The 15,393-nt window shown below is 39.3% G+C and overlaps 2 protein-coding genes across 2 annotated transcripts in view; one reads left to right on the forward strand and one right to left on the reverse strand.

Annotated features, from left to right (window-relative positions):
• Positions 1-15,393, reverse strand: part of nt5dc1 (5'-nucleotidase domain containing 1) — a 619,201-nt gene that overhangs the window by 394,599 nt on the left and 209,209 nt on the right. The gene's annotated exons all lie outside the window — the stretch shown is intronic.
• LOC132400241 (collagen alpha-1(X) chain-like) overlaps positions 1-15,393 on the forward strand; it is a 63,908-nt gene that overhangs the window by 26,338 nt on the left and 22,177 nt on the right. Inside the window, exon 5 of the mRNA XM_059981220.1 lies at positions 1,196-3,016. Coding sequence (XP_059837203.1) covers positions 1,196-3,016 — 1,821 coding nt within the window. The remainder of the gene's footprint in view (positions 1-1,195; positions 3,017-15,393) is intronic.

The following is a 15,393-nucleotide window of genomic DNA, read 5'->3' on the forward strand; positions in this document are numbered from 1 at the left end:
ACAGTATGCTGTTTAAGCATTTACTTTATTAAATTTTTGTTAAACAATTTTTAAAAGCTACATTTCAACAACAAGCTTTAACTAATTGAGTACACAATTTTTATTTTTTGCCTATATTTTCCCACTTTGCATAGAATTAGCTTGTTTTGGGAAATTGGCTTCCATATCTAAGATTGAAATGCAGTTGATTAGCATGCTACTAAACATAATATTCTCCCTGGTCGAGTGAAAGTAGCCTGTTTTTTGACAAAGTAATTTATTTTTAAAAGACAGCTGTATTCTCTGATTTTAAATTTGAGCTTTATTAAGGGTTAGAATGAGTTATCATGCAAAATCAAGGTGTCTATTTTAAATAATTGAAAATTCCTGTAGAATAACCATGTAGAAGCCCCATTTATCAGTTGCACTAGCTTGATTACAAATAAAAGCTTTCAAAATATGTCCATCAGAATCTTGGAGCTGAATGAAGTTGCTCCTCAAAGGTCCATAAAATGGTATTTAGTTGTCCATATGGTATGGGAAATTTTGTGGGCAAGACTGGTTCCTCATGCTATAGTTTTTAAATAATGCAAAAGGCTAGAGAAATTCAGACAGTACTTAAGGACATTTGAGACTGCCATTCCATAACCTTTAGACGACAGGCAGCTTGGAATAAAATAGTACAAAAAATCAATACAAACAAGCAGAAAATCTTGCACCTTAGTTCTAACATTGTTCAAATTGTGTTTTAAGTTTTACACTTCTCAAATAGGTATTCTTCTCACTTGCCCATGATCTCCCTCTGTGTCCCCTCCTCCTTCCCCTTCTCCCCGGTCCACTCTCCTCTCCAATCAGATTCCTTCTTGTTCAGCTCTTTAACTCTGCCACCTATCATCTCCCAGCTTCCTACCTCATTACCCCCCCCCCCCCAATTTGTGTCTCACCTGGTCTCATCTATCACCTGCCACCCGTCCAGTCCAAAAGAAGGGTCTTAGCCCAAAATATCCGTGTTTATTCTTCTCCATACATGCTGCCTGACCTGCTGATTTCCTCCAGCATTTTGCATGTGTTGCTCTGAGTTTCCAGCAACTGCAGAATATCTTGTGTTTATGAAAGATGACTTGTTTTAGTTTTGCTCATAATTCTAGTTTAAACTAGAATCAAAATTAACCATAAAAACAGGCTATACTGAGATGCATCTTTCTAACTTCAACAGTGAGGGGAGATCCAGGGTTACCTGGACCCCCTGGACCTCCAGGACCACCCGGACTCCCAGGCCAAGTGGGATATCCAGGCAAGCCAGGTGTTGGGCAGAAAGGAGCTCCTGGCGATCCAGGACCACCAGGACCACAAGGACTCAGCTTTAAGGGAATTCCAGGTACTCCAGGTGCACCAGGACAGCCAGGAAGAATAGGATATCCTGGACCAAAAGGTGATCCAGGAATTCAAGGGATACAGGGGCAGAGAGGCAGTCCAGGGCCCCCAGGAAATCCTGGGCCAGCTGGGCTGTCAGTGGTTGGTAAACCAGGTCCACCAGGTGCAGGGGGATCTCCAGGAGCCCCTGGGCTACCTGGAGCAAAGGGACATCCGGGTTATCCTGGTCCTGCTGGGCAAAAAGGGGAAAGAGGAATTGGTATCCCAGGGCCTACAGGCGAGAAAGGACCTCCAGGTTCCCCGGGGTCACCAGGAATCCCAGGACCAGTGGGATTGAGTGCACCTGGAGCACCTGGTCGTCCTGGGGAACCAGGAAAAAAGGGTGAAATGGGGTCCCCAGGCCCATCTGGTTTCACAGGTGCACCAGGTCAAAAGGGGCCACCAGGACCACCTGGACTACCTGGAATTGGAAAGCCTGGAGTGAATGGTTCACCAGGATTACCAGGAACCCCTGGTCATAAAGGTCATCCTGGCTTACAAGGTTTGCCAGGGGCACCAGGCTTGCCAGGCATTGGAAAGCCAGGTCAACCAGGATCCAAAGGAGAACCTGGTCCAGTTGGTTATACTGGTTATCCTGGAAAGAAAGGAGAGATGGGACCAATCGGCAAACCAGGTCTGCCAGGATTAATGGGACCAGCTGGTCTACCAGGATCAGAAGGTCCCAGAGGTTTACAAGGGATCCCTGGTTCACCAGGAATGAAAGGGGCACAAGGGCATATGGGTATACAAGGGTACCAAGGGACAAAGGGTGAGAGAGGTCCAACTGGTAGTCCAGGTACATCAGGATTTCCAGGGAAACCCGGTCCACCAGGTCTACCAGGAATAATTGGATCTGCAGGCCCAAAAGGTGATCCTGGCCTTCCTGGCCCATCTGGTAAACCAGGAAGCCCTGGTGCTCCTGGTCCTCAAGGTCCATTGGGCTTTCCAGGTCCAATAGGTCTGAGGGGACCTGTGGGAGCACCTGGTCACAAAGGCTTGCCTGGTCTGCAAGGTGCACAAGGGCTTCCGGGAAATAAAGGTGATCCAGGAACTCCTGGCCTCCCAGGACCTCCAGGTATTGTCAGCAGACAGTTAATCACGGGATCACCAGGAGCACCGGGTAAAAATGGAGAAGTAGGTCCTCCAGGTCCACCAGGACCTCCCGGCCCACCAGGTTTACCTGGTGAAATTTTTGTCCAACCAGAAAAATCTGTACAGCCACCATCTGGATTATTAAGCCCTATTCCAGCTTTTACAGCCATTCTATCTCGGCCATATCCACCAGTAGGTCAACCAATTATATTTGACATATTAGTGACCAATTCAAATAACAACTACAATCCATCATCTGGAGTATTTGTGTGTGAAATACCAGGGCTTTACCAATTTAGCTACCATGTACAAATCAAGGGGGCAAATGTCTGGGTTGCATTATATAAAAATGGAAAACCCATTCTACAGACATATGATGATTACACCGCAGGGCATGTTGATCAGGCCTCAGGTAATGCTATAGTACACCTACATGAAAATGACCAAGTCTATGTATTACTACCTTCAGAGCAAGCCAATGGTTTATATTCATCTGATGAGAAACAGTCAACTTTCTCAGGGTTTTTAATTAGCCCTTCATAATTTGCATCATGCTAATACATCTGAACAGGTTTGAGACAACAAACACCACTCAATAAACAATGCAACCTCATTAAGGAAACAATAGAGGCCAAAAAGGGACAATTACTTATAACAACAATCAAACTAATACCACCTCTGTTATTTTAATATGAGGTATATCTGTATAACACTTCATATACTGCACTCTAAATCTAAGTTTACTAAATATAATATAATTTATATATGCACTGATGTACAAGATACACAAAATGAACCAGAAAACTTGTATGCATTTTGAGAGCTTGTTACCTTCCTGAAGAAAAAACATGTCGTAAAAACTAAAAAGGTGTTCAGCCTGTATGATATTTTTATTTTCCTCTTCCAAATCAGAATCTTTGAGGAAATTACATTAAAGTAAGATGTATGTTTGATCACATGATATTAAGTATTTTGTACCCTAAACAAGATTGTAATCATTTTCAGTGATAGTGTTGCTCATGGAATTACACTAATTATTTTATTTCCATATTTTCTCTCTTTCATCATTAATGTACACTAGTTCAGAGTTCATCAATTTTAGTTATTTGGTTTATAATCAAAAGCTGTTTTTTTCCGTTTAAAATACTTTAAATGTGTTTATTCCAAAGAAAATGCAACTTTTTTCATGAGTAGCTTTTTTTAATGTAAAGAAATTTTCTTTGTTCTTTTTTGTCATTGCCATTCATGGAATCTTCAATAGGTACATTTAATGTCTGAGAACTTTATACATTCTGAAATTCTTTTTCTTGTGTTCGCTGGTTATCCATCAGCCAACTTGACAGTGAACATCCCTAATCCACCAATGGCAATTTCAAAGTAAATGTATAATCATAGAATGCATATTGTGACCCATACAGTATGTACTTTAAACTTTGAATGTATATGTTACCATACACTTCCTTGAGACAGATTTTTTTGCAGGCATGTACAAGAAAATAAAGAAATACAATGCAATTTATGAAAAACTATACATAAAGACTGACAAACAACCTTTGTGCAAAAGAGTTGGACGAATTACAAAAGATAACACTGAGGTCATGAGTTGTAGAGCAGAAGGTGAGAGGATGAGTAAATGTATTGGTCTCAGTATTCTAGATCAGAATTCGAGTGAAGATTGTGGGAATGTGCATGCGCCTTGCACCTTGCAAAAGAAGGCAGCCTAGCAATTGTTCGACTACTTTCAATAACATCTGGAGGCACAGAAGAAAGACCAGCTGATTCAAACTGCAGAAAAGCTGCTAGCATTGATGGAACAATATTTCAGATTATCAGAGATAGAAAAGAAATGCACATGGAAAGCTCGTATAAGTTTAACAACATCCAGCATATTGTTTTGTATTACCATACTTATATATTTATTGCAACGTCAAATAAATTTTTAAAATCTAATCAGCTCTTTATTCGTCCATTCTTTACAAACAACTATTTTAAAATTATGAATTCACCAGTTTATTCATAATACCGATTGTCACCTTGAAATCATAAAATTTCTCTGCTTCTTATTGTAAATGTAGAAATTCAATGAAACGATCAGATTTCAGAACCATAGACACAAGACTTTCTGCAGATGCTGGAAATCTAGAGCAATGTACAAAATATGCTGGAGCTCAGCAGCTCCGGCAGTATCTATGGATGGGAATAAACAGTCAATATTTCAGGACTGATCAAAAGTCTCAGACTGAAGCATCAACTGTTTATTCCCTTCCATAGATTCTACCAGACCTGCTGAGCTCTTCCAACACACTACAGTAACCACAGTGACATTCACAGAAGTTATACTTCATTTGCACAAAAACAACAAAAATGGAACATAAGTGTTTAGAACAATAGTTATCCAAGAACAAATCTAAAGCAAGCATTACCTAGGTTTGTATAGAATGGCCACCCCAGTATGTACAGTAGGTATAATTGTTCAGTTCATAATGATTTAATGCCTTTAATAGCACAGACAGAGGAAATCATTTAATTGGTTGTGCAAATCTTAGAAATCCAAATACATCAAATACCCTTTCCAAGTTTTGAACAACAAAATGATTTCAAAGAATAAAACAGCACAGAAACCGGGTAGAATTGAGAATGGGCTGCCTGAGGAGAGTAAATTTGAACCAGTGAAAAACTTGCTTGCATACTGTTCAGACATATTGGTTCATTACAACTGTGCATTGAGGTGGTACAGGGTAAAATAAAAATTAAGTGGAGAATAAGGTGTTACAGTTACAGAAAAAGTGCAGTGCAGGTACATAATAAAGAAAAAGATCGCCGTGAGGTAGAGGTAGATTGTGAGTTCATAAGTTCACCTTACTGTAAGACCATGAAACCATTAGATATCAGTGCAGAATTAGGCCCATCGAGTCTACTCAGCCATTGAATCATGGGTTGACCATAAAACATAGAAGCAAGATTTAGCCATTCAGCCCATCAAGTCTGATCCACTATTCCATCATGGCTGAGCCCAGATCCCATTCAACTCCATACACCTGTCTTCTTACAATATCCTTTCATGCCCTGATCAATCAGGCAACTATCAGCTTCCACATTAAATATACCCATGGACTTGTCCTCCAATGATGTCTGTGGCAGAGCATTCCACAGATTTACTACACTCTGGCAAAAAAAAATCCCTCTGCACCTCTGTTCTAAAAGGTCACCTCAGGTTTACGGCTGTGCCCTCTTGTTCTGGATACCCCTAACATAGGAAACATCCTCTCCACACCCACCCTATCCAGTTCTTTCAACATTTGGTAGGTTTCAATGAGATCCCCAGCAGTCTTCTAAATTCCAGTGAGTACAGGCCCTCATATGTCAACCCCTTCATTCCTGGAATCATCCACATGAACCTCCTCTGGACTCTCTCCATTGACAACACCTCTTTTCTGATATATGGGGCCCAAAACTGTTGGCAATATTCCATGTGTGGCCTCACTAGTGTCTTAAAAAGTCTCAGCATTATCTCCTTTCTTTTATATTCTACCCCCCTTGAAATAAATGCCAACATTGCATTTGCCTTCCCTATAACATACTCAACGTGTAAATTAACTTTCTGGGAGTCTTGCACAAGGACTCCTAAGTCCCTCTGCACCTCTGATGTTTGAACCTTCTCCCCATTTAGATAACACTCTGCACTATTGTTCCTTTTCCCAAAATGCTTTATTAAATATTTCCCAACACTGCATTCCATCTGCCACTTTTTTATCCATTCTTCCAATCTGTCTAAGCCCTGCTACAATTGCACTGCTTCCTCAGCACTAACAACCCTTTACCTAATTTCATATCATCTGTAAGCTTTGCTACAAAGCCGTTAATTCCGTTATCCAAATCAATGATAAACAATGTGAAAAGTAGATTTCCCAGTACCCTGAGGAACACCACTAGTCACTGGCAGCCAACCAGAAAAAGCCCCCTTTATTCCCACTCGCTGCCTCCTGCCTGTCAGTCATTCCTCTATCCATGCCAGTATCTTTCCTGTAATGTCATATGATTTTATCTTGTTAAGCAGCTTCATGTGACACACCTTATCAAATGTCTTCTGATAATCCAAGTAACTGACATCCACAGCCTCTCCTTTGTTACTTCTCGAAGAACAGGATCGTCAAGCAAGATTTTCTTTAAAGAAACCATGCTGACTTTGACTTATTTTATCATTCGTTTCCAAGCACCCGAAACCTCATCCATAATAGTAGACTCCAACACTTTCCCAACCACTGAGGTTAGGCTAACTGGCCTATAATTTCCTTTCTTTTGCCTTCCTCCCTTCTTAAAGAGTGGAGTGAAATTTGCTGATCCATTTTCCCTCTCAGCGCCAATCTCCTGCTGTCTCCCTTATCCCTTCACGCCCTGACTAATGAAGTAGCTATCAACCTCTGCCTTAAATAAACAAAATGACGTGACCTCCACGGCATTATGTGGCAATGAATGCTACAGATTCACCATTCTCTGGCTAAAGAAATTCCTCCTTATCTACATTGTAAATGGACATCCCTCTATACCAGGGGTGGGCAAACTTTTTGACTTGAGGGCCACAAAGGGTTCTAAAATTTGACAGGGGGGCCGGACCAGGAGCAGATGGACGAAATGTTTTGGTAATACACCTCATAAGAGAAAATAAAATATCATGGGATATGTAGAAAACATGTGCTTTAATTTCAATTGAAAATGAACAAATGCATTACAACAAAATATCTGTCTTTGAAGTCCCATGGTATTTAGCTATTTATTGAAATGACTTTTAAAACACAGAAAATTAAATGAATAAAATACAGCTTTTTTAATAGTAACAGTTATTATTTTAAAGCACTGAAAATTCTGTTATCCTTCAAGATATTATCATCATCACTCTCCTCCTGACTGTCTTTATTTCAAAAACGGTAGGAGATGCAGGTCTACTTGTCCTGCTCCTTCTTATTCAATTGTCCCCTGTTCCAAAACTGTGACAGCGCGCCAGTATGCGGAGCTCTGTGCTCGCAAATCCCCGCAGGCTATCTCCCTTAGTCAGAACGCTGGCTAATTGTGAGCCGGTTCGGATGTGCCAGGAAATGGGTTGCCACAAGGTCCCAAAGTAAAGTGCAAATGTGGAGTAATACGCTGCACCTCAACAAAGGTCAATGTATATAGAGTGCGTCATCTATTGGGAAAACGCCAGAATTGCGGGGAAAAAATGTTAACAAGGTTTATTAATATAATTTCATCAAGTTCTGCGGGCCGGATTAAAAAGCTTAACTGGCCGCATATGGCCCGCGGGCCGTAGTTTGCCCATGCCTGCTCTATACTGAGGCTGCATCCTCTGGTCTTGGACTCCCCCCACCATAGGAAACATCCTCTCCAAATCCACTCTATCAAGGCCAGTCAACATTTCATAGGTTTCAATGAGATCATCCCTCATTGTACAAGGAAACAATTCAATTTCCTTGTTACAGGTGGGTAGAAGCTGTCCTTGAGTCTGGTGGAATGCCTTTACAGGCTTTTTAAGGAAATAACTGGCAGGATAGACAAAGGAGAGTCAGTGAATGTTGTTCATTTGGATTTTCAGAAGGCCTTTGACCTGAGGCTGCTTAACAAAATACAGCCCATGGAATTACAGTATAGGAAAGGTACTAGCATGGAGGCAGAGAATGGGAATAAAGGGAGCCTTTTCTAGTTGATTGTTGGTGACTAGTGGTGTTCTACAGAGGTCAGTGTAGGGACTGCTTCATTTCACGTAATAGATCAATGATTGGATGAAGGAGTTCATGGATCTGTGGCCAAGTTTGTGGACGATAACAAGACAGATGGAGGGGCAGGTAGTGTTGAGGAAGCATGGTGTCTACAGAAGAACATAGACAGATTGGGGGAGTGGGGAAAGAAGCAGCAGATAGATTGAAATGTAGGGAAGTGCACGGCCATCCACTTTGGCAGAAGAAATAAAGGCGTGAACGACTTTTTAACTGGGGATAGTGGGGGGGGGGGGGACTTCAAAAATCCGAGGTCCAGAATTCCCTACAGGTTAATTTGCGGTTTGAGTTGCTGGTAGGGAAGGCAAATGCAATGTCAGTATTCATTTCGAGAGGAGTAGAATACTCAAAGCAAGAATGTAATGCTGAAACTTTATAAGGTATTGGCCAGACCACTTGGGGTAGTGGGTAGTGTGAGCAGTTTTGAGCCAGTTATCTAAAAAAAGATGTGCTGGCTTTGGAGAAGGCCAGATTATACAATGTACCTCCAGACAATTGTGCATAACACAGTACATATAATTCACACACAACACATTAAATAATATTACCACAAATGAAATAGTAAATAATAAAATACGTTCTAGAAAATATGATGCTAGCATAAGGATATTCCAGAAGACTGATGTTAGCATAAGGGAACATACAAAATTTCTTAGCCTCCTGAGGAAGTAGAGGAACTGATGAACTTTCTTGGCTGTGGCGACTACACGGTTAGACCAGGAAAGGTGTTTGTGACCATTCCTGTGATTAAGCACTCTTTACAAATTTGGCTCCAGTTCCGCAACTTTTTTAATCTTAAAAAAATTTAAACTTTGTATTTTAATTTATCGTAATTACTTTTGTAAACCTTCTTTGAGTGATCCAATTTTTTTTACTTTGGAAAAATAAAGGTATTAATTCTTTTTTGGATTTACTTAAAGAAGGCAGATTGATGTCTTTGAGCATTAGTTGATAAATATTCTCTCTCTTATTCACACTTTTTACAATACCTTCAAGTTAGACATTTTTTACAAAAATATTTAAGTAGTTTTCCTTGCATATTAAAGGCTGACCTGTTAGATACTATTATGAGTATGAACCCTTCGATGAAGGGTTCTATTGGAAGAATTTATAATTTATTATTACAATGGGATAAGCCTCCTTTATTTAAGATTAAACTGGATTGGGAAAAGGAACTCAATTTGATTTTTATATGGGAGGACTGGACGCGGATTCAGAAGCTGGTTAACTCTTCTTCGATCTGTGCTAGTCATTCACTGATTCAATTTAAAATTGTACATCGTTACCATTTGATGAAGGAGAGACTCTCTAAAATATTTCCCAATGTTGATAGTTATTGTGATAGATGTAAAACTGAGATAGCTACATTGACACATATGTTCTGGTCATGTTCTATACTGGAATAGTTCTGGAAGTCAGTCTTCTCAACAACTTCTAAAGCACTCAGAATTAACCTACAACCTAATAAATTGACTGCGCTTTTTGGAATAATTCCTCAAAATATCCATGGTATTTCTGTATCTGACCAACATGTTATTGCATTTGTTACACTGATAGCTAGGAGGGCCATTTTGTTGAAGTGGAAGGATATCAGCTCCTACTTTGTCAAGTGATGTCTTAATTTGGAGAAAATTAGAAGTCGAACCTTTGAACCTTTATTTGATTTTGAGAAAAGATGGGGCTCATTTGCTTGCTATTATCATTTGAGCTAATTGATTGATCTTCTCCATGATCTAATTGTAAATTTTTTTGATATAATTTTCTTTCTTGCTGGCAGTTTGATGTTTATTTTTAGAAGCTTTTTGTATGACGCATGGCTCCGGGGTTATACTCTTAATGGTTTTTTCCCACTTTTTTGCTTAGTAGGGTTTTTTTGAGGCTCCTGTGCCTTCTTTCTGAAAACAGCAGTGAGAAAGAACATGACCCGGCTGTTGGTGGTACTTGATGATGACTGTTGCTCTCCTGTGACAGCATTCAATGTAGATGGGTTCAATGGTAGGGAGGGCTTTAACCATGATGGACTGGACCATATCCACTACTTTTTGTAAGATTTTCTATACAAGGGCAGTGGTATATCCATACCAGGCCAGGATGCAACAAGTAAATATACTCTACATCACATATCTAGAAGTTTGTCTATACTAAAAAAGGCCAGAAGCAAAGACATAGAAGTGCACAAAGGGAGGTCTACTGCTTTGAACCCAACCCAAGATCATTAATGCAGATGGGACATGACACAAGATCATAAAAGATGAACTGGCAAAGGAAGAAAAATGACTATGGGAATGGGATGAGGTGGTTGCATGAGGCTGCAAATGGCTGTATCTCTATAGTGATTTAAATACATTGATTTCACATTTAAAGTGTTAAGTGGAGGGGACTAGTTAGGTCCAAGAGCATAGGGTAGGTGAGTGAGCAAGACATGACAGAATTGGGAAAGAAAAGGTTGATTTTCCTTCTCACTGCATCAGATACCTGGATCAGCACAGACTAGGAATAGTTAACAGTCCTTCAGCACAACCTAAAATAAACATCAGTTTGCTGCACCTCTTAATCACCCACGAAAATCAACACTCAGACTTCAAAATAATCAAGACGGCTTCCGATAACCTAAAGACAAAGGATGGAATGAAACATGAGAAATTATAACTTTAAAGGAATATTTTAAAATACTCTAAACTGCAGAGGTAATGGAGAACAGAACAGGCTCATGAGTACATTTATTATTGGGAAAGTAATTCGGGGTTGAATTAACAATTGAATATGCTCTGGGGAAAGAGGTCGATAAAAAGGATAGAAGGCATGAGGACTGAGCCAATATTCACTAAATAGGGTGTGCCATTGAGGTCCAATGTGCTTTTCTTGCTCCTAACTTTGCAATATTCCAACCACTAACTCAAACAACTTGGAGTAAAAATAGGTAACATCTGTAAAAAGTTAAAAATGCAGTGACCAAACTTTTAAAATTTGCTTTTAAATAGCCAGTGCAACTTCAATAGTTCTCTACCAATTAACAGCTCAAACAAGTGAATTTCCCATTAATTTCGACTGATTTTAAATCGCAGATATAGAATGCTGGATCAGTATTCCGTACTCTCCCTTTAGAGACACTAGGTTGCAGATATGAGTTGTAATATCTGAGGAAATTAATGCAGTAATAATCAAGAAATATGTTTTGAGTGATATGTTAAGTAAGACTGCTATCTGGCTATTCACAAAATAAGTAATTTCTGCTTCCTCATTGACACATCTAACTAAAAACAGCAAAAATGTATTGTCTGGATTGGGGAGCATGCCTTATGAGAAAAGTTGAGTTAACTTGATCTTTTCTCCTTGGAGCGATGGAGGATGAGAGGTGACCTGATAGAGGTATATAAGATGATGAGAGGCATTGATCATGTGGATAGTCAGAGGCTTTTTCCCAGGGCTGAAATGGCTAACACAAGAGGGCGCAGTTTTAAGGCGCTTAGAAGTAGGTACAGAGGAGATGTCAGAGGTAGTTTTTTTTATGCAGAGAGTGGTGAGTACGTGGAACGGGCTGCCGGTGACAGTTATGGAGGCAGATACGATAGGGTCTTTTAATTAAGAGACTCCGTGATAGGTACATGGAGCTTAGAAATATAGAGAGCTAGGTAATTTCTAAAGTAAGTACACGTTTGGAACAGCACTGTGGGCCGAAGGGCCTGTATCGTGCTGTAGGTTTTCTATGTTTCTATTAATCGCAAGGTTTAAGCTTTACATAAATAATGATTACCCCAACAATAATGACACAACAAGTTATAAGGCAGCATAAGTGTAATAGGATTATTGCCCTGTGTGCAGACTGGACTTTGACAACCTCCCACCGTAACATCAGCAGATGCTGCAAGACTAGAGGTCTATGATCAGTACTCATCAAAGGATCACAAGTGGAACGAGTCAGCAACTTTAAATTTCTTGGTGTTATTATTTCAGTGGACCTGCCCTGAGCCCAGTTCATAAGTGCAATTAGGAAGAAAGGAGGGCAATGCCTCTACGTCATGAGGAGTTTGCAAAATTCAGCCTGGCATCTAACATGTTGACGAACTCTAAAGATAGACTGGATGCATCACAACCTAGAATGGAAACACTAATGTCTTTAAGCAGAAAATCCTACAAAAAGTAGTTTATATCACCCAGTCCAAAAACCCTCCCCACCATTGAGCACATTGACAGGAAAAGTTGCCACAGGAAAGCAGCATCCATCATCAGGGACCCACATCACTCAAGACATGCTCTCTTCTTGCTGCTGCCATCAGTAAGAAGGTACAGGAGCCTCTGTACTCACATCACCAGGTTCAGGAACAGTTACTACCCATCAACCATCAGGCTCTTGAACCAAAGGGGACAACTTCACTCGCCCCATCACTGAAATGCTCCCACAACCTATGGACCAATGGATTTTTTGACAGAGATCAACAGAAAATGACTCTTTCATGTCAAAGTGAAAACAGATCTCTACAAAATTATCTAAATTAATTACAAATATAAAACACAAAATAATTGATAGCATAAGTATGCACCCCCTTCAAGTCAGTATTTAGTAGATGCACCTTTAGCAGCAATTACAGTCTTGAGTCTCTGTGGATAGGTCTCTATCAGCTTTGCACATCTGAACGCTGGAATTTTTCTTCATTCTTCTTTACAAAATTGCTCAAGCTCTGTCTGATTGTATGGGGATTGTAAGTGAGCAGCCCCTTTCATGCCCAGCCACAAATTCCCAATTAGATTGAGGTGTGGACTCTGACTTGCCACTCCATTAACTTTGTTGTTTATAAGCCATTCCTGTATAGCTTTGACTTTATACTTGGGGTCATTGCTTGCTGCAAGACAAATCTTCTCCCAGGTCATAGCTCTCTTGCAGGCTGCATCAGGTTTTCCTCCAGGATTTCCCTGTATTTTGAAGTATTCATTTTATCCCCTACCTTCCAAGGCCTGCTGCAGTGAAGTATCCCCACAGCAAGATGCAGTCACCACCATGCTTCACAGTAGAGATGGTGTGTTTTCGATGATGTGTGGTATTTGGCTTACGCCAAACATAGCATTTAGTCTGATGCCCAAAAAGCTCAATTTTGCTTTCATCAGACCATAGAACCTTCTTCCAACTGACTTCAGAGTCTCCCACATGCCTTCTGGCAAGTACTAGCCAAGATTTCACATGAGTTTTTTCCACAATGACTTTCTCTTTGCCACTCTCCCATAAAGCTGCGGCTGGAGAATCATCCAGGCAACAGCCGTTGTTTGTGGAGTCTCTCCCACCTCAGCTGCTGAAGAGTTTAACTCCTTCAGATTTGTTATAGATCTCTTGGTAGTCTCCCTCACTAGTCCCCTTCATGCCCCGTCATTCAATTTTTGAGGACGGCCTGCTGTAGGCAGATTTACAGCTGTGCCATATTCTTTCCAGTTCTTGATGATTGATGTAACTGAAATCCAAGGGATATTAAGTGACTTGAAATTTTTCTTGTACCCATCTCCTGACTTTTGCTTTTTAATAAGCTTTTTGCAGAGTTGCTTAGTGTGTTCATCTTCATTGTGTAGGCTTTTCCAGGATACTGATTCACCAGCAGTTTGACCTTCCAGATGCAGGTGTATTTTTACTACATTCTATTGAAACAGCATGACTACACACAGGTCTCCAAAATCAGTTCACCATTGAACTAATTATGTGACTTCTAAAACTAATTGGCTCCACCAGTCATAATTTCGTGTGTTATAATAAGGGGGGGGGGGTGAATATTCATGTAATCAATTATTTTGTGTTTTATATTTGTAATTAATTTAGATCACTTTGTAGAGATCTGTTTTCACTTTGACACAAAAGAGACATTTTCTGTTGATCAGTGTCAAAAAAGCCAAATTAACTCCACTGTGATACAATGTTGTAAAATAATATAACATGAATATTTCCAAGGGGGATAACAATTTTTTACAGGCATGGTGTACATATATTTATTGCCTTATAATATATATAAATTATCAGGCCCTTAAGTTAATTGAACTTTTAAAGGTTAGGATTAGTATTCAAGGGTATGGACTAATGACTGACAAATTAAGTTTGGGAGCACAATAGTCATGGTAAACTTGAATGATTAGTCGTTCAATGGTGACCTACAAGTGTCACCACATACTGAACTATTGATGCTTGTGTGAGATATATGTTGGCTTAACTTAAGCTGTTGGGCATAAAGGTATTTGAGACACTGTATTATTCAACACTCTCACCTAAGTAGAACTAAAATATAAATATATTAAAGATTATATCTATCAATGAAAATGCTTTTAGTATCATGGCTCTTATTTGTAGAAAAGTTTGTACAGCACATTGTAAAGGCTGACGTATAACTTACAATTTATTTTAAGTCAAGGGCACCACCAACTGGTGTCTTTCTTAAACTGCTAGAGTTAAATTCAGCATTAGTCATTTTTGGAATATTCAGTCATAAATTGTGCAACAATATAATTACAGTATCAATGCATTTTTGATATTAGATATCATGAAATTAACTCAACAATAAAGCAACAGCCAAAAAAGACAAAAATTAGCATTTCTTTATATAAAACATGAATTAAAATATCTCCAATATTTATAGATTTATCAATATAGTCTCATACCATTGTGAATTTCATTAAATTCTGCTGTCCTAAATCTTTGTTTAATAGCTTAGTTTCCTTTCATCCGTTACAGTATTCTAGTCACCCAACATAGTTTTGTTTTAACTACATATGTGTTTTCTCATAATATTTGCACTTTATTAAAGTCACAATCTGCCTTTTATACTGAAAATCCTAATAATGTCTCAATATTTTCTGATACTTATTTCTTGAAGATGTGGTACTGCTGTTTGAATTACTTCCAACAAAATAGTAATTTCATTCTTCTGTCCGGAGTCAGTAAAAAGAAATAATACATTCAAAAATGTAATATTAGGCAACCACAATAAGAACAAATTGAATAAAGGAGAGCTACTATCAAGTGTCAACACCTGATATGCTGTCATCCAAGATTAATGTCCTTTGGTAAATAAACTAAATAGGGCACATGACACATGTAATGCAAAATTCATAATCAATGATAAGTAAACTAGATTGGAAAATTAACTTCCTAATCAATACAAGACTGTAG

The sequence above is a fragment of the Hypanus sabinus genome, chromosome 10 (assembly GCF_030144855.1).
Source record: "Hypanus sabinus isolate sHypSab1 chromosome 10, sHypSab1.hap1, whole genome shotgun sequence".
NCBI lineage: Eukaryota > Metazoa > Chordata > Chondrichthyes > Myliobatiformes > Dasyatidae > Hypanus > Hypanus sabinus.